The 27,318-nt window shown below is 43.5% G+C and overlaps 1 protein-coding gene across 2 annotated transcripts in view; it reads right to left on the reverse strand.

Annotated features, from left to right (window-relative positions):
• The window catches only part of trpm2 (transient receptor potential cation channel, subfamily M, member 2), a 166,324-nt gene that overhangs the window by 125,008 nt on the left and 13,998 nt on the right, over positions 1 to 27,318 (reverse strand). Inside the window, exons 2-7 of one of the 2 annotated variants that reach the window (XM_069934074.1) lie at positions 23,182 to 23,429; positions 15,307 to 15,518; positions 12,374 to 12,462; positions 9,275 to 9,440; positions 6,953 to 7,133; positions 1,090 to 1,256 (exon numbers count right to left, since the gene is read on the reverse strand). In XM_069934074.1, coding sequence (XP_069790175.1) covers positions 1,090 to 1,256; positions 6,953 to 7,133; positions 9,275 to 9,440; positions 12,374 to 12,462; positions 15,307 to 15,474 — 771 coding nt within the window. In that variant the 5' untranslated portion in view covers positions 15,475 to 15,518; positions 23,182 to 23,429. The remainder of the gene's footprint in view (positions 1 to 1,089; positions 1,257 to 6,952; positions 7,134 to 9,274; positions 9,441 to 12,373; positions 12,463 to 15,306; positions 15,519 to 23,181; positions 23,430 to 27,318) is intronic. The other variant, XM_069934075.1, reaches the window with a different exon arrangement.

Below are 27,318 nucleotides of genomic sequence, written 5' to 3' on the forward strand. Positions count from 1 at the left end.
AAATGGAAAGATGGCATTCAGAGATGCCAAGTTGTATTCCTTTTGAGAAAATTACTTATAATTTAAGAAATAAATATCCATGTTTTGTGCAGATTTGGAGTCTGTACTTGCAAAGGTTAGGAATAAACATGTAAAAAAAGTAATTTTGGTCTCCTAAGTCCTGTATAAATCTTCTTCCCTAAAAGCCATACAGATGTAAACACTGCAAGATACCAGTGTGCGAGCCAGGCCTCTGTGCAACACTATTTTCTTTAATACAGTTTTTCTTTTGTGTTTCCTTAGATAATTATGTAATATATTTACTAAATTATAAATATTCTATTTAGTGGGGGAGGGGGTAAGGGAGAGGGGGTTTAAAAACCATGTAATTTTGTATATTAAGTTTGTTTAAGTATTATTTATATAAATTGTATAATTACATAGCTGAAAAAATGTAAATAAAATATTCAAAAATAAAATTGAAAGAGTGTAGAGAAAGTTTCTGGGATTGGAGGAGTTGAGTTAGAGGCCTATGTCAGAGAATGAGGGGAGATTTGATAGAGGTGTTCGAAATGATGAGGGATACAGATAGAAATAATGCAAGCAGACTTTTTCCCACTGACATTAGGGGAGACAAGAACTAAAGGAAATGAGTTAAGGGTGAAAGGTGAAATGTTTACAGGGAACATTTGGGGAAATTTCCTAATTCAAGAGGGTGGTGAGAGTGTTGAACAATCTGCCAGTGATAGTGGTGGATGTGGGTTTGATTTCAACATTTAAGGGGTATGGAGAGTTATATTGCAGGTCGATCCGACTAAATGGAATAAATAGTTTGGCCATACAACCTGTTTCTGTGCTGTAGTATTCTATGGTTGTGTGTAGCAACTTAAGAAGGCCCCACATCACAAGGAACAAGTAAAATTGTCAACTTGGGACCTTCAGGTCCCAACTACAATTCCAGCATGCGAACATAAGCCAACTGACAAATAAGTGAAGTTTATGCCAAACCACAGCCTACCTGCACACAGATCAGTCTCTCAAGGTTGTGTGGGACCCTGGCCTACCAGTAGGCAAACCAGGCTCTTACAATTGTGCAGGACCACCACCTACCTGTACATTGACTAGGCTCTCACGGTTGTACACTATTCCCCAGCTGGCAATGCCAATTGCGACAATCTGCTTGTCCTTCTGGCTGTTGGTCATGTTGCAGTGTCGTACGGCCTCTCCAACGTGCTTCATCACCCCAGCAAAGGAACCTCCTGTGATGATCCAGGCACCTGGGGGAGGGGGGGGGGGCATGTTTTATATATAATACCACTGTCTACAAAATATCAAATGGATGATGGCAACAAATAACAAATCCAATTTCAAGATAGAGAGGATGACATAGTCCCAAAGAGCTGTGGCAGTGATTGTACTCAGGTTCAACCTCCTCCCACCTTCTTTCAATTTTAGGTTTTAAATGCAGTACGGTAACAGACCATTTCGCCCACAGGTCCATGCTGCCCTATTTACATCCAATTAACCTATACCCTGGTACATTTTGAACAGGAGGAGGAAACCAGAGCCCCTGGGGAAAACCCATGCAGACACGGGAAGAACATACAAACTCCTTCTTACAGACAGCGCAGGATTCAAACCCTGGTCTTGATCATTGGGGTGGTAAAGGCATTGCACTAATCACTATGCCAACCGTGCCATCCAATGTTTAGTCCTGGCTCACTCTTCCACAGCTTTGAGCATCATGGAGTTAAAACCAAGGCAAAGTTTAACAAATCATTGAAAATGAAAGGAGAATGGAGCAAGAAATTAAGCAGGAGAACAAAACGGGGGAATGAGAGATATAAAATGAGAGCAGAATATGAAGAAGAATGTGTGGAAACATGAAACATCGACTTTGGTTGACTAGGTGGTTAATTTAAAAGCATTGTTTTAGACATACTGCACATTAATAGCCCCTTTCAGCCCACAAGCCTGCAAACAATTGCCCATAGGCCCAATTACACCCAATTGACCTACAAACCCCGAAACATTTAGGAAACTGGAATGCCTGGAGGAAACCCACGCAGCCACAGGGAGAACGTAGAAAGCCCTTACAGACAGTCCGGAATTCGAACCCCAGTCACTGGCACTACAACAGCGTTGCACTAACCAATACGCTAACTGTGCTGCTCTCTTGTTGTCTCCATTTAAAGGGACAGAAAGGAAAGGCAAGGGAACTGCAGGCCAGTGGACCTGCGAGGTGGGAAAGTTGTTGGAATATGTTCTGAGAGACCTGTTCTACCAGCGATATACAACTGTCAGTTCCTGTTATCAGACAAGCAGCTTGTCTCCACATCACCTCTCCACCATTTCTATTCCTTTTGCCTTTCTCTCTCCCCCTTTGTCTGTCACCTATCCCTCAAATGCCCCTGTCGATCATTTTTCTTCCCTCCCTGGTATACTAATCCCATAATGGTCCCCATCCAACCCTTCCCATTCAGTCTTCATTACACTGGCTATCTCCCCTCTACACTCTGTATTGATGAAGGGTTCTAGTGCAGAACATTGACTGCTCTTCCTCTCCCACTGATGCTGCTCGACCTGCTAAGAAGTTCCTCCAGTGGACTGATTTTTATTTGCATCTGTATCTTTCCCATTTCTGACTAATGTTTCCCTCCCACTGACATCAGACTAACAGATCTGTAGTCACCTGAATGATTCTGACGCACCCTTTTTAAAAAAAAAATAACGGCACCACGTTTGCCATCCTCCAGAAGTTATCACCTCAACAATGAGTTTAAAATGTCTGTCAATTCCCAAACAATTTCCTTCCTACCTTCCTACAATGTTCTGGGATTCACCTGGTCTAGACAAGGAGATTTATCCGCCATGATATAATCCAAATCTGCTCAAATCTCTTCACTACTGATGCAGACATGCCCCAGACTATCATTACTTTCCTCCCTCCCCTCCCACTCCTGCTTATCCTGCTCCAGAGTAAACACATTCACAAAATATTCATTTAAGATTTTTCTTTTAAAATTTAGATATTCAGCAAGGTAACAGGCCCTTTTGGCCCACTAGCCTCTGCCGCCCAATTGCACCCAATTAACCTACCAACCCCGGAAGTTTTGAAGGGTGGGATGAAACTGGAGTGTCTGGAAGAAACCTTCGCAGACACAGGGAGAGTGTACAAACTCCTTACAGACAGCGCTGAATTTGAACCCAGGTTGCTGGAGCTGTAACAGAGTTTCACTAACCACTGTGCTAACTTTGTCGCCCCAAGATCTTCCCCCATCTCCTCTGGCTCTGCACTTAAGATGCCCCTCCTGATTTTTAAAGGGGACCAGTTCTTTCCCTTGTGAACCTTTTGATCTTAATGGACACAAATTTTTTTGGATTCTCCCTTAGACTGTCTGCCAAAGACATCTCAAAACCATTTTCAGCCCTCCTTATTTCCCTCTTCACTACATTCCTACATTCCTTATACAGGTGCCTAACCTTTTATCCAGGATTCTAAACACTGGCAACCGCCAAAAACTGGCACTTTTTTCAATAGATAGAGTTTCGCGCAGAACATGACACGAGGCAACCCCTGCTCACGTCGTGTTCCACATCGACAATTTGCGGTATCATCACCTAACAAGTGGCCCATGGTGCGCGCCATCGCTAATTAAAGTGATTATCACTTTATTAGAGCAACTCCCTGTCGGGCCCTGTCACTGATTAGTACGATTGTTACTTTATAAGACCCTCTCCATGTCGAGCGTCTTCGCCACCCACCCTCCCAGTCGACACTGCCAGTTAGAAGCCTCTGTGAAGCCTATGAACTTGGCAGAGAGCTGCAGAGTCCCCAATGGGTAGCAGTGAGATGCAGAAAAGGAAGTGTCTTTCATTATCGATTGTGCAGAAGGTGGAGTTATTGCAGAAGCTTGATAGTGTGTTGTCTAACGGAAGATTATGGTGTGGGATTGTCCACCATATATGATGTGAGGAAACAGAACAATTTTTGAAGTTTTACAGTGAGAGTGATGACCACAGACTGATGAATAAAAGGAAAACTTTACATAGGGCAAAAAACTTAGATATTGACCGAGTGCTTATTGAGTGGGTGAGACAACGAAGAAGTGAACGCATGCCACTGACTGATCTGTTTGTAATGAAACAAGCTTGAAAATTCCTCAAAGAACTGAACCTTGAGGATGAGTGTGAATATTCACATGGTGGGCTGAAAAAATTATAAAAGTGTCACGATATAAAATATCTTAAAATATGTGGTGATAAAGCTTCTTCACATTATGATGCAGCTGAATGTTACATTGATGAATTTGCCGAAATGATACATGATCAAAACCTTAGCCCAGAGGAAATTTACAATGCAGATGAGACAGCTCTACTGGCGTTACCTTCCTAGAAAACCGCAACAACTGCAGATGTAAAAGCCCCATCAGGTTTCAAGGATGCTAAGGATAAGGTGACTGTTCTTGGGTGGGCAAACACTGCAGGCACACACAGGTTAAGATGAGCAGTGCTTGGAAGAAGGCAACATCCTCGCTGCTTTAAAGGTGTAACAAGGTTAACTGTGCATTATTATGCCAATAGGAAAGCATGGGTAACGTGAGAATTTTTGTTGATTGATTCAATAACCACTTTGTACCAGTTGCAGGCACACATTGTGCAGAGGCTGGCCTGGAAGAAAACTGCAAAATTTTATTGCTCCTAGACAATTTCCCTGCTGAAGTTCTTGTGAGAAATAATGTGTTTGGCATTTACCTTCCCCCTAATGTTACATCGTTAATACAGTCTTAATTTTACGCTCAATGAAGAGCAACTACAAGGACTTTTTTCGGAACTACGTGCTCGATGCAGTCAACAAAGGCGAGAGCATTAAAGACTTCTTGAAAACTTTCACTCTAAAGGATGCAATTTATGCATTTGCTAATGCATGGAAAAATGCAACTGAAGCAACATTAAAACATGCTTGGCATAGACTTTGGCCATCAACAATGTTGAGTTAAAATGAGCCTACAGATGAAGACTCTGAAGGTTTTCGTGTCAGTAATGAGAGGAGGATGATCGCTAACCTCATTGCCTGCGCCAAAACTGTTGCAGCACAAAATGTAAACACGTTAGAGACAGATGACATTGAAGAAGTGCTGAACATTGACAATGATGCATCTGTTGTACATTCCTTGAGTGATGGGGAAATTGATGAAATAGCGTTGCCTACTGATAAGCCTGAGGAGAGTAGTGGAGGATGAAGACATTGTGAGCACAGGTGATTGTTGATATGGGTGAAATATCCAATCATTTAATTAGTGGGATGGAACAACATTCATTTATCAGTGAGCACGAGATTATGACTGTTTATTCAATGAAAGAGAGACTGCTTAGACAGAAACCTTTTTTAATTAAACAGACGACACTGAAAGAAGTCTTTAAAAAGAGTTAATTCTGATGCAATGTTTGAGCTGTGATGTTTGTTTACTGCATTTGCACTGTTTGAGATGTCTGCAATGTCTGAGCCAGTTTTATACTTTAAAATTAAAAAATGGTCTCTATTTATCGAAATTCACTTAGCATCCTGTGCCTCCTGTTTTGTGCAATTTTGAAACATCGCATTTGCTTCATACCAGTAACAATGATATCCCAGAATATCAAGCTGATGGACCTGGTCCTCCTTCAACCATGTCTCTGTAATGGCTAAAGCATCCCACTGTTCTGTACCTGAACCTGTACCTCAGGTTCACACCCTGAGCATTTCCACTTTCCCAGTCTGGCTTCTTGCATTCAAGTAAACACAGAGTTTACCCATCTTAACTCTATGTTTGTCTTCCACCATCCAGCACTGCTTCAACACACTTCTTGCTTTTGTCATCCTCCTCAACCTTTTCTTCCCCTCCCAGATCCCCACCCCTGCCAGAAGAGTTTAAAGCCTCTTGGGCAAATCCAAATTTCCCCCCAGAATTATTGCTTCCCCACTTCGGTTCAGGTGTAACCAGTCACTATTGTTTAAGAGACTTCCAGAACCACAAATGAATATAAGGGGGGGAATGTAGGGATATCTATCAAGGACAGCAGCAGTTTTAGTTTCATTTTGGACATCAGGTTCAGCACAGAAATGTGAGCTGAAGTGCCTGCTCCCGTTGATCTCTTATTTAGGTTCTAGTACAGGTCACTTCTGCCAAGAATAGATCCTAATTGTTCGTAAATCTGAGACCTTCCCTTGTCCCTCCATCCACCAACTGCTCAGTCACACGTTCAGTCCTCCTATTCCTACTCTCACTGACATGCAAAGCAGAAAGGGATACAAAGATTCCCATCCTTTTACATTTGACCCATCTCCCTATATTCATTTCGCAGGACTGCATCCCATTCCCCACCTGCATCATTGGTACTGTCACGGTCATGTACTTACCTTTGCCAGGAGCAGTGCCAGCTGCCACTGATGACACAAGTGAAGCGAGGTGCAGAAGTAACAGCGCGCATGCACAAGTGTGTTCAGTGTCAGTTTACAGGTGATGGATCTCAGATGGAGAAGGAGGAGAGTGATAGTGTCAGAATCACCTGGTAGTGAGCCAATGAGAAGGTCAGAGGGGTTTAGCTGGGTGGAGTTTAGGGAGTTAACGAATGCAATGTTGTGTTTAGTGAATAATAAAGCAAGTCGACTTCACGGTGTGCTGAAAGAAACGAGTGAGTATATTCTTCATTTGTTTGTAAGCTGTGATAAATCAGTGCTGTTACAGTACCAATGTACACCATGACTTCTGTTTTTTTCAGGAGGTAAGTCCTACAGAGATAGGGATTAGAGAGTAAAATGGAGCAGAGGGAAGCTGAACATATGAGGAAGAGAGGAATCAAGGTGCTCAGAGAGGTAGGTGAAGCACAGGCAGGGATGGAAGGTGAGAGGGAGAAAGCAGTGGTGGGATGTTCAGTTTCTATGATGTACATTTTAGGTCATTCTTCAAACACTTAGTTGATTTCTTCATACCTGTTGATTGTGCCACTTTGATGAGGCCCCTACGGAACATGAAACTCAGCTCCGGCTTCAGATGAAAGTTCTTTGCCCCTCCAGTGATGGACATGAGAAGTTGTGGAGGATTCAGTCCCCAGTACTTGGTCATGAGTTGGTATAGTGTCCCTGGGGCAGTGTCATTTGAGACTCGGACATACTGGAAATAACCAAGAACAGAGATCACATAGTCACAAAGGCTGCCAGTGCTTGCAGTTCATGATTCCGGGGGGAAGGAAGGAAATGACTTGCTTCCACAAACAACTGCATTCCTATCCCACCACACAATTAAATCTCCCTGACAAATCCTACATCTCACAAAGATTTATTCACTATGGAGATCAACGTTGCCATGTTGTCTCAAGAAAGCCTGGTGCTGTTGCAATAACACCTTTCAGAAGGACCTTCCCATCTGCTGAGTTCCAAAGGACAGAAGGGAAATTATGGCTTCGGTTGGGTGAGTGAGGCATAGAGGGTGGGAGGGGCATGTCAGCAGTAAGACATTTTTTTAAGCTGTTAGCGAGTCTTCCGCTGCTTTCCCAAGACATGGTGAATTTGATCACTTCATTGGCAAAACCTCAAAATTTTTCACTGGAGAACTTCAAAATGTTCAAACCAACTCAGTCAAATCCTCCAGTTTGCCCCTCAAACCTGCACCAGGACAGATCTGAGTGAACAGAGCACAGAACACAACTGCACAGGAATAGGCTTGTCAGTCCAATGTATTCATGCCAACCATGATACCAAATTAAACATATTTCATTTCCTGTTCATCCCTCTATTCCATAATATAGGTTGTACCTCTCTTATCCAGAGCTCTGTGGTCCAGCATCTCCCATGGTCCAGCACATTTGAATCTGCTGCCATTAGTACAAACTCCTTACTGACAGCGCAGGACTCAACCCCTGTCCCAATCCCTGGTGCTGTAAAGGCACTGCGCCAACCGCTAAACTAACTGTGCCACCCACAGTATTATTTCCTGTTTTAAACTTTGTTCCACCTTTGATATGTTTACATCAGGGGTGGGGGGGTGTTCCCTTAGGGGTCAATTTCTATTTTCTGGCATTTTCTATGGTCTGGCAATGGCCAGGCCCCATCGTTGCCAGATTAAACAGGTACAACCTGTACTTATGCATCTCGCTACGATTCTAAATGTTGCAATCATATCTGCTTCTACACTTCTCCTGTGTTCAAGACACCTCTATGAAAAGAATGATGGGACTTGCAAACCTCCTTTAAATATTCCCTTCACCACAAAACTATTTCTTCCAGTATTTGATGACTCCTGCTTCTTATAAGTTAATATCCATCTATCACATTGTCCCTCAGTCTCCAATGTTCAACAAGGAGCGGGGAGATTTGCTGGTTTGGAACGGTTTACGCTAGTCTGGCAGAATCATACCTGGAACACTGTGTGCATTTGTGGTTGCCCATAACAGGAAGAATGGGGAGGCTTTGGAGCGGGCTAAGAAGAGGTTGACTAGGATATTGCCTGAATTCAAATGTATCATCAATGGAGGGGGGGGAAGTTGGACAAAGATGGGTCATTTTCTCTGGAGCGTCGGAGGCAGAGGGGATACCTGATAGAAGTTTATAAAGTTATGAGAGGCATTGATAGGATGAACAGTCAGAATCTTCTCCCTGGATAAAAGTATCACATACTGGAGGAGATGTATTTAAGGTGAGGAGAGATGGAGTTTAAATGAGATGTGTGGGAAGCAGATACAAGTGTAGCATTTCAGCAGATCAAGATATTTTTAAAATTTAGACATATAACACTATAACAGGCTAATTCGGCCCTACAAGTCTGTGCTGCCCAATTTACACCCCAATAACCTACAACCCTGGTAATTTTCGAATAGTGGGAGGAAACCAGAGGCCCCTGGAAAAAACCCATGCAGAAACATGGAGAACATACAAAGTCCAGTCCCGATCATTAGCTCTGTAAAGGCATTGTGCTAACAGCCACACCAACCATGACACAACATGAATTTCAGAATGAGAATTTATTGCCATAAACAAGCCACAAAATTTGAATATGATGGGGATGGAGATAAATGCAGCAACCTTAAATCTGGGCATCATGTTCAACACAGACACATGGCTTGAAGGATCTGTTCTTGTGCTCAGTGTTCAAGGTAACTACTTCACAGTAATATCCACTAATAATCTGTTTATGAAGAAATCTTGATACAAATATTGGCTGCTGGTGTGCCATATGATGCGTTTATTTTCACCTATTTCACCATGCAGATACATGTGTAATGTCAGGACTTCCAACACAATCAGACAGATCCGTACCTTTGCAGTCTTCTGTCCTTGGCCTTCAAATGCCAAATCTCCAAATGCATCAGTTGGGACATTTTGGAGGTGTTTGATGCAGCTCCATTTTTCCTGTTGTTGTTGACCTGCTTTCAGGGCTTCCTCACTGTGACAGTCCCTGGAGTATCCACATTCACACACTGACCTGTGAAGAGAGGTACAAAGCCATCTAGTAACTCCTGTCATCAAATGACAGGGCAGCAGGTTAGGGGCAGTGCAGCAATAGTGTCGTCATTATCCCAGTCCCCTCCCTTCAGCCACCACAAGACCTGAACAAACCAGTCCTGGTGCAAACACCTCCTCAGCACCTGAGCTTCCCCACCCCCCTCCCCCGTTCAAATAATTTCCACCCTTGACTTTCTAACCAAGACTCATTACACATTCTGTGGAAAGTGAATATTTTTACAATTGGATGGGTTGCATGTCAGATAAAAAGACATTTAGCACCAAGCATCCTGGATATTAGTGGGGAATGGGTTTCAAAGGTCAAGCATTGTCGACTTCTATGCACAATCAAGTTTCATTGACATACTGGGAGAGAATTCAGCAGCTGTTGGTACAGCCCACGACCATGGGGAAAAGGGGACAAGGTCCAATCACGAGACAACCTGTACTTTTCCTCAATGGAAGAGGAAAGGATAGATCAGAAGACACCCTTACCACCTCCTCTGGAAGAGTGAAGACTACACTGATTCCAGGACACCTTGTATCCCCCTGCAAAGAAGTGAAGACAACAGGGTCTGATCCTAAGACACCTTGTACCACCTCCTCTGGAGGAGTAGAGACAACAGGATCTGAACTCAAGGCAGAAAAAAATGGCAGCGCTCCCAGAACTGATGTAATGGTGTGGACTCAAGAGCCTAATACCCGGTCCTCATGTCAATTGCTTCGTACAGGCTTTAAATGGCTTGTTAAAGAAATCAACAGTGTTTTTTAAAAAAATCTTGCAACTGCGGGTCCTGTGCCCAAGATGGCCATCTGCACTGGATAGCATACCTCGAGAGGATGCAGACTCCAGTGACCAGCACAGGGCACCAGAAATGGAGAAAACACCCACTGTTGAGAAAGGTAAGGCTATGAGACAACCCTGCAGGATGGTGACCACAGCAGTGGACCAGCGAGGGGCTCAGTGGCTGAAAGACACGCACACAAGCCTGTGAGCTGTTGCCAACTTGTGGTCGAAGGGGTCACACCAGGCTGTGAACTCATGACAACCAGGTATCAGAACAGGGATTCGAGAGAGTGCCAAGGGCAAGAAGGGGTCCCAAATGGCTTTGGCTGCTGAAGGCTTCCTAATCATATCCAATTGTTTGAACTGGAGTCTGTCCCAGCTGCAGAGGCTGCGGGAGAACTGGAGGCAAATCCACAGACACTCTGTCTCTGAAGGGGCTCTCTCTTGCTTTTCTTTCTCCTATTGTTAGGGGCACTGGGCATTGCTCATGGCAACACTGATTGCCTTACAGCAGACAAAAGCCGAAGTATATAATGTAAATTACAATCTTAATGTTTTATTGCATGACTATAAATAGAACCTCTGCACTCTGTATCCCTTCCTCCAGAGGAGTGAAGACGACAGGATCTGATTCCAGGACACTTTGTACCCCAACCCCCTTTCCAGAGGAGGAGAGATAACAAAGGCTGATCCCAGGGTAAGCCACACCCTTCCTCTTGGGAAGGGAGCAGGACAGTCTGATTCCAGGTGAGTCGTCACTCCTCCTCTGACATTTACCTAGGCACACCCTCATGAGAGGCAACAGGCTGAGGAATCATGGTGCTGGCAGCAGAGAAGTGACGTCAGAGGGGTAATCCTGCTATCTTTGAAGGGACTTCTTTTTCTATTCTTTTGTTGCTAAATGCCACAGGAGCATGACAACTTTTTGCTGGCCTGTGGTTGGCACACAATCTGCCAGAGCTGTTGTAATGGTAGCACTGCTGCTGCTACGGACCTGGGGAGAATGCAGAGGAGAGGCACAGACTTCCTCCACAGGGTCGGTCCTTAATGCCGGTGGCTCTCTACAGGCCATAAAATCCCACAAACATGAGGTCTGTGCTGGCAGCGACCTCGAAGGGTTGTAGACTCAGGGGGGAGCAGCAGACCAGTGAAGGGCACCAGAAACGGGGAGAACCACCCCCCCCCCCACATTGAGAAGGAGAAGCAGAGGAGACAACCTTTCAGGAAGGTGACCATAGCAGCAGATCAGCAAGGGACTCAGCAGCTGAAGGACCCACACAGGCTGCAGGTGGCTGGAGACTGGCTCATGGAAATCAGGCATCGAAACTAGTATTCGAGAGGATGCTGAGAGAAAGAAGGGCTCCTGAACAGCCTAAGGGGCTGAAGACTTCCTGATCACGTCGGAGGTTTAGATCTGGAGCTTGGGTTGCCAATAGATTGAGTAGAAATCTGTGAGAGTGGCTGGAGGCAAATCCATGGACACTCAGTGACTCTAAAGGGATTCTTGTTCCTTTTTCTCTTACTTTTAGAGATGCCCAGTTATAATAACAATGACTTTTTGTCTGCCTGATGGCAGACCAAAGGAAATTTTGTGTTATATTACATGTTCTGTTTTATTACATGACAAGAAAAGAAATTTTGAATCTGTTGCAAGAGTAACAGAATTAGGATAGTTTGCCCCAGAGTATTCCACCTCATCCAGGCCCTCTGCTCCACAGCGACCTTGTCAATATTGTGCAACAACTCTCCTACTCTTACATCTATCTGATCTCCCTACTCCTCAAATTCCTGCCAACCATTGGAGGCCCCAAATACAGTCCCAGCAAGTCCCAGAACCATCAAATAGCATGACATATGACCACATCAGCACTGACGCAGGGCAGCATTCAGGAGCCTGGGCCGCAATTGCGTGTCACAGTACAAGGCATCAGAATCAGGAGCAGGAGTCAACTACCTCTCCCACCACCATTCAATGAGATCACAGCTGATGTGCATGTGAACTCAGACCCACCTGTTTCCCATAATTCTCAATTCTACTGCAATGATCCACCCTGATTTGGTGTATGACATTATGTCACATTCCAGGCCTCTCCACCCAAGCCTACATTATCACGACCTCCCCTTACCCGGTGGTTTCCGACTCAATCCTACTTTTCACAAAGTAAGAGCAGTTTTTTTTACTGAGGTTTTCCCGAGTCCATTTTCTGAAGAGGCTCTGAAACAAATAAAAGAATGCGACAAATGACAAGGTCAAGTTACCAGTGGATCCATCCCACCAGCTTGCTCCAACCCGTGACTGGGTGACATCCCCACCTACCACCACCGCACCCCACAATACTTCTGCCCCTTCACTTTCCCTCTTCCCCGTCCTTCATCAGTGGCCTCTCTCACTAACTTGCACCACCTCCCTGACAGTGCCTTCCCTTGTTCCCCTGCTCGTTAATTTCCCCTTTCTTCCCCCTCATCCACCCCTTGCTACTCTTTACCTTCCTCTCCCTACTCCTTCATTCCCCATTTTTCCTCCCTTTGCCAATCCCTTTTGTTCCCCTTTCTCCTCATCTCTGCGCCTTCCCTCATCCTTCTTTTACCCCCCTTTCACTTTCCCCTTACCCTCACCTACTCATTCCATTTTCCCATTGCTTTTGTTTCCTGTTCTCTCTCTATGCCTTCCCCTTTCTCTCACATTATGTTTTGACCCCCTTACCCTGTCCCCTCTCATTTGCCCTCCACTTCCTTCTCCTCCCCCTGCTTTCTGCTCCTTTCTCCTCTCCTTGTCCCATTCCCATCAACCCTTCTCCTTTCACATTGGGGCTGTATTATAGGCCCCCAGTATTCAATAGGAATTGGAACAACAGGTGTGTGAGGAAATTGCAGAGAACTGTAGAATAATAAGGTATTATTATCAGAAGATTTCAACTTCCCTATTAGTGACGAATGGACCCAGAGCCCAAAAGGCTTGGATGGGGTGGAATTTGATGAGTGACCAAGAGAGCTTCCTTAATCAATATATTGAGTGCCCAACTAGAGAGGGCACAACACTCAATGTTCTCTTAGAGATATGTTGGGCCAGTGACTGAAGTGACTGTAGGGAACACTTTGGGTCCAGTGATCAGAACTCTTATCATCTTAAAACTAGTTATGGAGAAAGACGAGACTGTCTACATGTCCTTAATTAGGGCAAGGCTGATTTTGGAGCTTGCAAAGGTTGATTGGGACAGGATGTTTGCAAGGGGACAGATTGAGAATGAGATGTTTTTAAATGTTAGTTAGCAGGTATGAAGGTTAAAACCTTTTTTTTTGATTCTTAGTTAATGTTGTGCCCGTCTCTTTAAGAGAACTATTACTTGTAGTTTTACCATAGTGACTATGATGTAATATGTCCTAATATCTGCCCAGGATAACTTCTTTCGCTTTTTCTACAAGATGTGAAGAAAGCGTGAGCACAAGAAATTTTTCTTTGTTTTTGTATCTCTAAGTTTTTGTATCTCTATATATCTTTGCATCTTTATTCAGTAAATACAGTTTTGCTACTCAATGTTATGAAAGTCTTGTTTTCAAAGCTATCAATTAATTAAATCTACATAAATTAACAGCCATGGAGGTTGATTTATTAGATTAAAGAGCTCTAAATTCAGAATATCACAGCTCACACTTTGGAAGATGATTCTTTGAAATTAGAATATATTTGAATAAGGAAAGTGTCATCTATAGCAGGAGTTTAGGCACCTGTTAGGGTGAAGGGCAAGGCCAGTCAGTTTGAGGAGTCCTGATTGACAAAGGATATTGAAACAATGATCAGCAAAAAGAAGCCTCATGTTAGAAAAATTGCATTAGGGAATCGAAAAAAATATCCTGATGAGTATGTGTGGGAAGATCATTGATAGGGAAATCGGGGGGGGGGAGGGTGGAATGAGGGCATGAGATGGAGCTGGCAGGTAGGGTAAAGGAATATCCCAAAGATTATACAGGTACATTAGTTGTAAAATGGTGGGTAAGCAAAGAATTGGTCCCTTTAAGGATCAAAAGGACTGTCTGTGTGTGGAGCCACAGGCAAGGAGGGTTGGGGTGGGGGGGGGGGGAGTGGATTTTGAATGAATATTTCTCATCAGTCTTTACTGTGAAGGAGGTCATGACAATCAAGGAACTGGAGCAAATGAGTTGCAATGGCCTAGACCATACAAGTATTCCCAAGGAGGTGTTGGAGTATATGAAGGTGGACAAATCTTTAGGGCCTGATGAAGTGCCTCCTTCCAGCTTGGGGAAGCTGGGGTAGAAATTATAGAGCCTTTGCACAGATATTCCGATAGGTCCTGCCTCAGGTGAAATGCAAGAAGAATGATGGAAGTGCCTTTATTTATAAAGAACAGTAAGGACAGGACAGGCAATGACAGGCAAGCTTGATATCAAGAATCAGAAAATTGCTGGAGGGGATTCTGAGGATAGGATTTACCGGCACTTGGATGATCAGAGAATGGCTTCTGCATGGGAGATCATCTCTCACGAATCTGATGAGACTTGGAAGTGGTAATGCTGATTGGTGAGGACAGGATAGTGGAGATCGTATATATGGAGCAGACAAAGAGTTGCTGGAGGAATTTGGGGTGGCAAGGTTACGTTGGCATTAGTGCAATGCTATTACAGTGGCAGCAAACTGGATTCTAATCTGCCACTGACTGTATGTTCTCCCCATGACCGTGTGGGTTTTCACTGGGTGCTCCAGCTTCCTCACACATTCCAAAGATGTATGGGGTTAGTCGGTGAATGGTTACATAGGTGTATTTGGACAACACAACAAAGGCCTGTATCTTTCAATTACATTAAAATTTATCCTTCTCCCAATTTGGATGACATTGTAATTAATACAATTGACAAGTTTGCAGATGACACCAAAATTATTAATGTAGTGGATTTCAGTCCTATGTTTAATCATGTATTTCAAGAGAGTGCCCTAATATTGGCTGCAGAAAATGAAGCATACCTATTCCCAGAGAGCTCTTTGGGGATCATACAAAAGCCATTGGAAGGATACCTTTTGTCTTCTTGTGCTCTACTACACTACCTGTTCCTCGAAGATTAATGTGACTGAACTTTTCCTATTTTTGATGAAGCTAGGACTTCTTCCAACGACGTTCAACGTGTTGTTGCTGTGCAAGGTTCTGCTTTGATCACACTTCCCCTCTTTAAGAGAAGAAATCCTGTTGATGATTTCCATCTCATGCGAAGACATGTTGTGACCTTTTCTACCTTCTCAGTCCATGTCAACTCTCAATGCTGTGGGAAGAAACAGTATGTTGATAAAATTCTGAAGGTAAAACCGAAGGTAAGGAATTCATCCAGTATTATAGGACACAAGTAACTTAGAAAATAACAGAGCATACCAAGATTTGAAAGGTTGTAAATTACAGGATAGAGAAAGGATGGTTGTGAAGCTCTAAAAGCAATAAAGCTAGCGTGCATCGACTGGATTTAAAGAGTGAAGAGGAAAGGTCAAAGGAGCATCAAGCATGGAGAAATGGCTGCAAAGTAAGAATGGTTAAAATGGACGAACAGAGGTAAAAGGCGAGACCTAGTAACTGAGTGACCTTTTGGCTGTGTCTGTCCTATACTAAGACATTTAAACAGTTCAATAAGTCTGTGCAATCCATGACAAATTCTTATTTACAGCACAAAGGGTGCAAATAAAAGCTTCCTGTGTTTATATCACTGATCTTCCATAATCATTTTAAGAGGAGCTCCAAATGGGAAAGTGATAAGATTGGGTCAAATGAGATTATTTTCCTCTGAGTCTTGAAAGGCTTTGGACCAAATTCACAGCTGGTGTGTTGGGTAAAATTATTGCTCTCTGGGCATGTCATACCTTCATTTTACTCCTTTCTGTTCTGCAGTCAAAATTCAGACTTTTTCCATGGTCACTTTTACCTTCCTAATGGGAAACATTTTGAAGGTAGTTCTCCATCTGAATCTTTGGTTCCCATATTTTACCATATACGAAGATCCTACGCCAGTGGTTTTCAACCTTTTTCTTTCCACTCACATACACTCTAAGTATTCCCTATGCTATCGATGGTTTGTGATTAGTAAGGGATAACTGAAGGTGGTATATGCAAGTGGAAAGAAAATGGTTGAAAACCACTGTTTTAATCGTACCTAATTGACTTGTTATGTGCACGGTTTCATTACTCCATAGGAAATGGCCGATGACAATTTTTCTCAGGGAAAACATTTCAGTGACAATTGTGTCTAGAGCAGTGATTCTCAACCTTCCCTTCCCACCCACATAACACCTTAAGCATTCCTTTACTAATCACAGAGCACCGATGGCATAGGGATTACTTAAGGTGGTATGTGAGTGGAAGGAAAAAGGTTGAAAACCACTGTCCTACATTCATTGATCTATAGTTGCCACTAATCTACTTGTGGTTCAATTCTACAGTCCAAAAAAAACTGCAGATGCTGGAAATCTGAAATTAAAAACTGATATCATGAAAAGCACACCACATGCCAGGCAGCTTCTGTAGAGAGGGAAGCAAAGCTAACGTTCCAGCCAACATTTCTCAAGGTTTATTTTAATTCTCATCCCTGATACCAGATTGGTTCATTTTAAATGGGAGACAATAGAACAATTTCTGTTCAAAGATCCTTTTATTGTCCTGTAACAATCTTTGGCTTGGCTTCGCGGATGAAGATTTATGGAGGGGTAATGTCCACATCAGCTGCAGGCTCGTTTGTGGCTGACAAGTCCGATGCGGGACAGGCAGACATGGTTGCAGCGGTTGCAAGGGAAAATTGGTTGGTTGGGGTTGGGTGTTGGGTTTTTCCTCCTTTGTCTTTTGACAGTGAGGTGGGTTCTGAGGTCTTCTTCAAAGGAGGTTGCTGCCCGCCGAACTGTGAGGCGCCAAGATGCACGGTTTGAGGCATATCAGCCCACTGGCAGTGGTCAATGTGGCAGGCACCAAGAGCTTTCTTTAGGCAGTCCTTGTACCTCTTCTTTGGTGCACCTCTGTCTCGGTGGCCAGTGGAGAGCTCGCCATATAACACGATCTTGGGAAGGCGATGGTCCTCCATTCTGGAGACGTGACCTACCCAGCGCAGTTTGATCTTCAGCAGTGTGGATTCGATGCTGTCGGCCTCTGCCATCTCGAGTACTTCGATGTTGGAGATGAAGTCGCTCCAATGAATGTTGAGGATGGAGCAGAGACAACGCTGGTGGAAGCGTTCTAGGAGCCGTAGGTGATACCGGTAAAGGACCCATGATTTGGAGCCGAACAGGAGTGTGGGTATGACAACAGCTCTGTATACGCTAATCTTTGTGAGGTTTTTCAGTTGGTTGTTTCTCCAGACTCTTTTGTGTAGTCTTCCAAAGGTGCTATTTGCCTTGTCGATCCTTGCATCCGATGAAATGGTGCAGCCGAGATAAGTAAACTGGTTGACCGTTTTGAATTTTGTGTGCCCGATGGAGATGTGGGGGGGCTGGTAGTCATGGTGAGGAGCTAGCTGATGGAGGACCTCAGTTTTCTTCAGGCTGACTTCCAGGCCAAACATTTTGGCAGTTTCCGCATAACAGGACATCAAGCGCTGAAGAGCTGGCTCTGAACGGGCAACTAAAGCGGCATCGTCTGCAAAGAGTAGTTCATGGACATGTTGTTCTTGTGTCTTGGTGTGAGCTTGCAGGCGCCTCAGATTGAAGAGACTGCCATCTGTGCGGTACCGGATGTAAACAGCATCTTCATTGTTGAGGTCTTTCATGGCTTGTTTCAGCATCATGCTGAAGAAGATTGAAAAGAGGGTTGGTGCGAGAACGCAGCCTTGCTTCACGCCATTGTTAATGTAACAATACATAAAAATATAATATACATTATACAACTTTTATCTGTCGAATGGCAAAGAGTCACCATGAGCATTGCCTGGTGGCCTTAACAAAAAGAGAAACAAAAGAGAACTCCTTCACAGACCCTGAGTGTCCATGGATTCACTTCCAGCACTCCCACAGCTTCTGCAACCACACAGTTAAAAACATTGGTAACACAAGCTCCAGGTCCAAACCAATTCAATCAGGAAGCCGAGGCCCTTTGGGAGCCCTTTTTGCTCTCGGTACCCTTTCAAATCCCAGTTCTGATTCCTGGTTCCCATGAGCCAGTCTCCAGCAGCCTACCCTGTGTGTGGGTCCTTCATCACCAAATGTCCAGAATTCAACAGCCTGGGTGAGTCCTTCAACTGCAGGTCACCAACAGCCTGATTTGTCCAGCAATATGCAAGTTTTTACAGATGTTTAATAATCACAAGGATCAAAAGAGTCCCAAATCAAATAGCAATGGAAATATTACTCATGAACCATCAGATGTGCCCAAGTCATGAAATCCCAACATATTCTTATCTATTCACCAGCAGACGACAAGAATACTTTCCTTCATACTCACTCAGGCAGAGGATACCTGCCCTAACCTTGGACCATTTTTCTCAATAGACACTGCTTGACCCACCAAGTCTCTTCAACATCTCATTGTTTGCAGTATATTCCAGATTCCAAACACACTGTGCCAAGAATTATTCCTCAGCTCCCCTCCAAACCTCTGCTGTTCAAGCTATGCCGACTGGTCAGACACCTGTGCTGAGGAAAACAAGTCTCTGACTTTCCATGTTTCCTATGGTCCTTGTAATTTTATATCCCTCCGACCCCTCTCCCTTAGCCTCCTTGATTCCATTCCCATTCTCTATATGGCCTCCTGCACTGTCACAAGGCTCGAGGATCACATTTTTCATCTGATACTTTGCTGCCTTCCAGGCTCAGGGAACACTTCTCCAACTTCACTCTGTTTGCATCATTTGTGCCTGCCATCATTCTGAGTTAGCATTTTTGTTATTCTATTTCCATAGTCTAGCTGACTCTAGCCTGTCAAACATGTTCCTCAATTCCTTCATTACTGACATTGGCATAGAAACTTGTGCCAGTTGCCATTACCCCAATCCACTGCAGCCACAGGTCCTTTAGCCCTTGTGTCTGTGCACAACATAATGTCCAAATCACACTAAAAATTTGCTGCTTGCTCTGATAGATATTCCTCCATCCCCTTCATATGCCTGTCTATCTAGAAGTGTCTAAAATGTTCCCATTGGTAGATGGACCATCACAGCCCTATATGGGCCCTTCAGCCCATAATGTGGTGCTGACCTATATAAACCTTCACCACAAAAGTAACCCTTTACAATCTCAGTCTATAAGCCTCTTTTTTTTAAAAAAAAAGAAATATATTATACATCCATGTGCCAATCCAAATTGTTTTTAAGAATCCCTATTGGACAGCCTCCAGCACTACCCTGCCAATGCATTCTAGGTAACCACAACTCTGTATTTAAAAAACCCTACCTGACATCTCCCTAAACTTTCCTCCACTCATCTTAAACTAATCATCTCTGGTAATGGCCATTGCCACCCTAGGAGAAAGGTGCTGGCCATCCACTTGATTTAAGCCTCTCATAATCTTGTACATCTCCAATTTGCCGCTTATCCTCCATCGCTCCAAAAAGAAATGTCCCAGCTTTGTCAACCTATCTGCTTCTATTACTACTCCAGACCTACCATATATTTCCCTTGAACCTCCTGCCTCCTCACCTTAAATGCATGTCCTTTAGTGTTGACGCATTTACCCTGGGGATAAAAAATTCTGACTGTCCACCCTATCAATGCCTCTCTGTCAGGTCTTCCCTCAACCTCCAACACACCAGAGAAAACAAGTGAAGTTTGCCCAATCTCATAACTCACACCCTCCAAGCCAGGCAACATCCTGGTAACCTCTTCTGGAACCTTTCCAAAGACTCAACAACCTTCCTGTAATGGAGCAACCAGAACAGTATTCTAAGTGTAGTCAAACCAAAGTTTTATGTGGCTGCAAAATGACCACCTTATGCTTATACTCAATGCCCTACCCAACAAAAGCAAGCATACTATACCGCTTCTTTACCTTCCAATCTACTTATGTGGCCACTCTCAGGGAGCCATGCACTTGGACAACAAGATCATGATATAGGAGCAAAAGTAGGCCATTAGGCCCATCAAATACACTCCATTGTTAGCTGATTCATTCTCTCACTCAGCCCCACTACCCTGCCTTCTCACATCATTTGACATCTGACTATTCAGATACTTATCAATCCCTGCTTTAAATACACCCAATGACCTGGCCTCCTCAGCTTCCCGTGGTAGCAAATTCTAGAGGGTCACCATTTTCTGGTTTAAGGAATTCCTCTGCATCTCTGTTTTAAATGGACCCCTTCAATCCTAAAGTTGTACCTTCTTGTCTTAGATTTCCCTATGATGGGAAACAACTTTACCACATCTACTCTGTCCAGAATTTACAATATTCAAAATGTTTTTATGAGGTTCCCCTCATTCTTCTGAACCCTGAGGAGTACAGTCCAAGAGACATCAAACGTTCCTCATATGCTAATCCCTTCATTCCAGGAATCATTTTTGTGAATCTTCTCTGAACCCTCTCCAATGCCAGCACATCCTTTCTTAAACATGATCCTTCTACACATCAATACATTAAGAATCCGAACAGAACCATATACGTTCCCCTAATATTTGGCCTCTTAAAGTGCAACACCTCACAGTTAGAACATAGCACAGTACAGGCTCATCAGCCCACAATGTTGTGCTGTCATCTCTGTATTAAACTCCATCTGCCATTTCTCTGCCCACATCTGTAACTGATCCATATCCTGTTGTATTCTGTGATAGCCCTCCACACTATCCAAAACTCCATCAATCTTTAATTCACCTGCAAATTCCTAACCCACCCACATACCTTTTCATTCAAAACATTGTATGCATAACAACAGAGGTCTCAACACTGGTCCCTATGGAACCCCTCTGGTTACAAGCCCTCCTGCATGAAAAACATCCCTCCACGACCACCTCTGTGTTTTCACATGAGTCAGCCAATCTCAAATCCAGACTTTTAACTCATCTTGGATCCCATGTATCTGCACCTTCTAAATAGGCCGACCATGAGGGGGGACCTTGTCAAAAACCTTACTAAAGTCCATGTAGACACCATCCACTGCTCTAGCCTCGTCAACAATTTTTATCATCTCCTCAAAAAACCCAAATTGGTAAGGCATGACCTTCCCCCCACAATGCCATGATGGCCCTGACTTAACAAATATCCTGAAGTATCCTTTTCAATAGTTTCCTACCACTTATGTGAAGTTTACTGGCCTACAATGTCCTGGATGATCTTTTTATCTCTTCTTGAACAGAGGCACAAAATTGGCCACTTGACAGTATTCTGCAACCTCTCCTGTCACTAGTGAAAATGCACTTATCTAGCAATTTCTTTACTTGCCTCTCTCAATAGCCAGAATATTTCCCAGAGGACTTATCCACCTTAATGAACATAGAACATCACCTCACAGTTCAGGGCCTTCAGCTCACAATATTGTGCTGACACATAAATACATGCCAAAAAACTAAACCATCCCTACCTCATAACCCTCCATTTTTCTTTCATCCATGTGCCTGTCTAAGAGTCTCTTAAATGCCCCTAATGTTTCAGCCTCCACCACCACCTCTGTCTGGCAGGGCATTCCAGGCACAATTCTGTGTAAAACAAAACTTACCCCTAATGTTTCCCCTAAACCTTCCTCCCTTCACTTTGTGCAGATGTCCTCTGGTGTTTTGCTATTCCTGCCCTAGGAAAAAGGCATTGACTTTCTACCTTATCAATGCCTCTATCGTAGACCTCTTTTAAGATACTTCTCGTCTTTCTTTGCTCCAAAGAGAAAAGCCCTAGCTTTGCTTTATTGCCTCAAAAGATCCAACACCACCTCTTTCTTGATCTCAAAAAACTCCAAAATGTGAGCATTCTCCACATTATGCTTCCTGTCACTGTCCATGCCCTTCTCTATGGTAAACACCAATGCAAAGTACTCATCATTACCTTGCCCATTCCCTCCGAGTTCCTTCAACATGCAGGCCCTTATCCTTGTCCGAGTCATTCCCTTGTTTTTTCTTAAAAGTATAAAATATCTTGGGGTTTTCTTTACACTTGCTCACCAAGGACATCTCGTGCCCCCTTTTGGCTTTCCTCATGCATGGCTCCTTCCTATAATCTTTATATTCCTCCACAGCCCTGTCTGACTGTAGCTAACTTATCCTTACATATGCTTCCTTTTTCTTGATGAAGTTCATCACCTCTCTCACCAATCAAGGTTCTCTCATCTTACCATCCTTGTCATTACTTTACATTGGAACATGTTGATTCTGGACTCAAATTAGTCAGATGTGGCCTTGGGATTATAGTCCAATATATCCTCATCAATAACAAACTCATTGAAGTGTTTAGGATTATTAAAAAATTCTAACATTTTGAAAAGAATAAAGGGATTGGGACGCAGAGAGTTTTCTATAGAGTCCAACTGCAATCAATATGTACTGCATGTCCTCCTCCATTTCGAGAGTCATAGAATTATACAGTATAGGAAAGGGCCCATCTTAACCATGCCACCATTTATAGCAACTTCATTTGCCCTCATCAAGTCTGTATCCATCTATATCTTGCCTACGGAAAAGACTGCCTCAATTACTCTTAAACAGTGATTGTATCCGACTCCACTGTCTCTGCTGGCAGTGAGTTCCAGATATCAACCACTTTTTAGGTTTAATAAAAAAGCCCTCCCCTCAAATCTCTGTCCTCTCACCTGAAACCAATCTTGTCTTTGATACCCTTATATGATTCTGATGAATAATTCTTTGCCTTGTATGTTTACTACTTCTTGTTTTCCTTCATTCCACTGTCTTCTGACAGGTTAGCCTCTCCTTTCCCAAAGGGAAAAAAATACAATTCAGAAAGGAAGACAAAATACAAAGTTCAACCACAGAAAAGTCTTTGCCTAAAGTTTTTAACAGTTTCCAATCCTGACTGGTCAAACTTACGTAAAAATCCCAGTGTCATTTCCAATCATTTGGGACTGCCTTCTCTGACTGGCTTAACCGCTGATTCAATCTGCACGTTTTCGATCCATCTTGAACATGGCGAATTGACAAAGTTGCTGAATCATGAGAGATAAGACTTGCACGAAAAGCATCGATAGTGTTTATTTTTGGAGGTGCCACTGGATAGTCGGTTGGAGGTCCTGTTGGTCGCGGCTTGGAATATGCCTTGGTTGCTTGGTTACGTGAGGCTGGAAGCAACGTTGGAGAAAAGGAAATACTTCATGTGGCCAAAGGTATAATTAGGCATTATTGAAGCAACCTACACCTCCTTGGCTTTGATTACATTAACTCATGATTAACTTTGTCATCCAGACGAAAATCCAAACCAAATGCTCAAATCTTTCCCTGGCTGCTTGCTATTTCTGAAGCTACCTCAAGTACAAAAAACCTAGGATATCCCTTTTATTTTTGGTTCAGGTTTTCTTTCTCACCATTAACATTCGCCTTCCCCCACTGGTGGCATGGCTTTAAATGCTTAGCCCAATCCTTAGAATTTCCTCATATTTCTCTCCGTTAAACACTATTTAGCCCCATTAGCTTGGCTGTCGTTTCAATGTTTGTTTGTTTAAGTGGAGTTGACAGTTTTTATCTGATTTTTATTACATCCATGCAACATGCAGAATCCTGATGGGCTATTTTTGTATTTCATTTGAATCTCTCCCATTCAATGAAACCATGATCTTCCAATCTCAGCTTCCCACTGAAACCTTTCTCACTGCGGTGACAAAGCAAATAATTCTCCTGCCACCCAGCACCAGTGACAGGTTCAATGCTGATCAAGGGTGCTGACAATCTGGAGTTTGCACATACCCTTTGACTGATCTAGGTGCTCTGGTTTTTTCGGATATCCCACAAATGTGCAGATAGAATCGTAGTCATACAAGTTGGCTCACTGGCCAATTTGCTGATCAGGTTGGCATTCTGGGCTAGTCCCATTGCCTGCATTTGGTCCACATCCTTCCAAGCCCTTCCGATCTGCATCTTAAAACCTGTGTGCACCAGATAGCTGGAGTCCTTGCAGATATTTTCATCCTCTTGTTAGTACAGTCTGAGGCCCCACCTGCCTCAGAAAGTCATCCATTACACCAGTGTCAAAGAAGAGCAAGATGACATGTCTCAATAAGTATTAGCCAGTGGCACTGTCATCTACCTTGGGCTTGGAAGATTTGTTGTGGAGCAAATCAACTTCTTTCTTAAAAAGAACCTGAAGCCACTTCAATTCACCAATCATCGCATCTCGCTGGCCTTCCACTCTACATTAGATCACCTGGACCACATGAACTCATACATTAGGGTGCTGTTCATAGACTACAGCTTGGTATTCAACATCATTGTACCAAGTTCAAGTTCCAGTTTATTATCATCTGACTGCAAATATACAGATGAAACAACATTTCTCTGGACACACATACACAGTACAAGAATCACAAAGGTATATTTAAAATAATTTGGGATGATTTACTCAGTTACAGGATACTAATGTCATAGCCTGTGGGAAGAAGCTATTTCCCAGTCTGGCAGATCTGATTTTGATGCTCCTACACCTCCTTAATGGCATCAGAGATGTTGATGGAAAAGGTTCTCAATTATTCCATGAGCCCTATTTACAAGTGGCATGGTTAGCTTAGAGTTTAGCACAACACTCATTCAGTGCCAGTGATCAAGCCCGGGGTTTGAATCCTGTGCTGACTACAAGGAGTCTGTAGGTTCTCCTCGTGTCTCCACGGGTTTTCCCCGGTTTCCTCACACCATTTGAAACGTACCAGGTCTCGTAGGTTAATTGGGTGGCATAGGTTCATGGGCCGAAATGGCTTGTTACCGTGCTGTATGTCTAATTTAAAACTTTAATTTATTTACCACTAGAGGAGAGGGAGACCCCAGTAATTGCCTTGGCTGTTTTGTGATCCTCTGGATTGAGGAGTGTGGACGATTGTGTCTCCACCAAATCATTCAGAGGCCCTGGATGAATGAAATCTGGAACCTGCTGAGAGCCAGATCACAGGCATTTGACTCTGGAGATCTGGATCACTATAGAAGGAACAGGTATGGCCTATGGAATCTCCTGGGCTAAGTGGAGTTTCTTTTCGAGCTGGAAGTCACCAAAGCTACCCGGCAGGGTCTATAATAACATAACCTGCTATAATGCCAAATCTGATGCAGAAGGAGATGGCAAAACTTCACTCCCAGCCTTCTACTCCCGATTCGACCACAAGAAAAGAAAGAACAACCACTGCGCACCCCTACGTCAGCTGATGATCCTCTCCTGTCCATATCAGAGGATGATATGCGGGCTGCCTTCAGGCGAGTGAATCCAAGGAAAACATTGGGTTTGGAAGGAGTATATGGGTGAAATCTGTACTGACCAACTTATCAACATATTCACAGATATTTTAAACATCTCACTCCAGCAGGGCACCGTATCAAACAGGCGTCAATCAAAGCAGTACCCAAGAAGAGTGTGGCAACCTGTCAAAATGACTATCGACCAGTGGCACTCACATCAATAGTGATGAAATGTTTTGAGAGTCTGGTGTTGAAGCACATCAGCCCCTGTCTGAGAGGTGACATAGATACGTTCCAGTCCACCTATTATAGCAATAGGTCTCGACAGATGCCATCTCATTGGCTCTACACAAAGCCTTGGAACACCTGGACAGCAAAGATGCATTCATCAGGATGCCCTTTACCAAATACAGTTCGGCATTTAACACCATTATCCCCTCAAAACTGATCAGCAAACTCCAAGACCTGGGAGTCAACATCTGTGCAATTGGATCATGGATTTCCTCAGCTCCAGACCACAATCAGTGAGGACTGGTAAGAACATCTCCTCCACAATCTCCATCAGTCCCAGAGCACCATAGGGCTGTGTTCTTAGCCCCCTGCTCTACTCATTTTACACCTATGACTATGTGGCTCTGGATCACAAGAACACTATCTACAAATTTGCTGATGTAGAAAAAGGGATGATGAGTCGGCATACACAAAAGAGATTGAAAATTTGGCTGAATGGTGCTCCAACAACAACCTCACACTCAATATCACCAAAACCAAGGAGCTAATTGTTGACTTCAGGAAGGGAAAACCAGACGTATATGATCTAGTGATCAATGGGAGATCAGAGGTGGAGAGGGTGAGCAAATTTAAGTTATTGGGAGTCACTATCTCAGAAGACCTTTTCTGGAATCAATGCACTAATGGCATCGTGAAGAAAGCATGTCAGTACCATTACTTCCTCAGGACTTTGCATCGGTTTGTATGACATTGAAAACCCTGGAAAATTTCTCCTGATGTGTGACGGAAAGAGTGTTGACCGGCTGCATCACGATCTGGTATGGGGACACCAGTATCCCGGAGCATAAAGCCCTGAAATGTTGGTGGACACAACGCAGGACATCACAGGAAAAACCCTCCACATCATCAAGAATATCTACAGGGAACGCTGCTGTTGGAGAGCACATGCTCTGTTCTTGCTGCTACCATCGGGAAAGAGGTATAGGTGACCAAGACTCCCACCACTAGGTTCAGGAACAGCTGCTACCCCTCCACCATCAGACTCCTCAATGACAAACTCAATCAGGGACTCATTTAAGGATTCTTACTTTTGCACTTTATTGTTTTATTTCATCTCTGAAATGCAGTTTGCTTACATTTCTTTATTTGTTTACATGTATACAATTTTTTTTGCACACAAGTAGTAATTCTGCCTCACCTGCAGGAAAAAGAATCTTAGAGTTATGTGATGTCACGTACATACTCTGACAATAAATCTGAAATTTAAAAATGGACTTCTGGTCTGATGCTTTGGAGCTATTATACCACGCAATGATGCGGCCAGATGAGCAACGATCAATGAGAGAAGCATAGTCTTCTCAAGGATGAGCAGCTTCACTTTGAGAGGCAGGTTATGACTCATGAGCCTAATTGAGTTTTTTTTAAGTAAAGTGACAAAAGAAATTGATGAAGGTAGGGTGGTAGATGTGGTGTATATGGGTTTTAGTAAGGGACTTGACAAGGTCTCCCATGGTGGACTCATTCAGAAAGTCATAAGGCATGGGATCTATGTGGCGGTGTGGA

This window comes from Narcine bancroftii, chromosome 4 (genome assembly GCF_036971445.1).
Source record: "Narcine bancroftii isolate sNarBan1 chromosome 4, sNarBan1.hap1, whole genome shotgun sequence".
NCBI classification, from domain to species: domain Eukaryota; kingdom Metazoa; phylum Chordata; class Chondrichthyes; order Torpediniformes; family Narcinidae; genus Narcine; species Narcine bancroftii.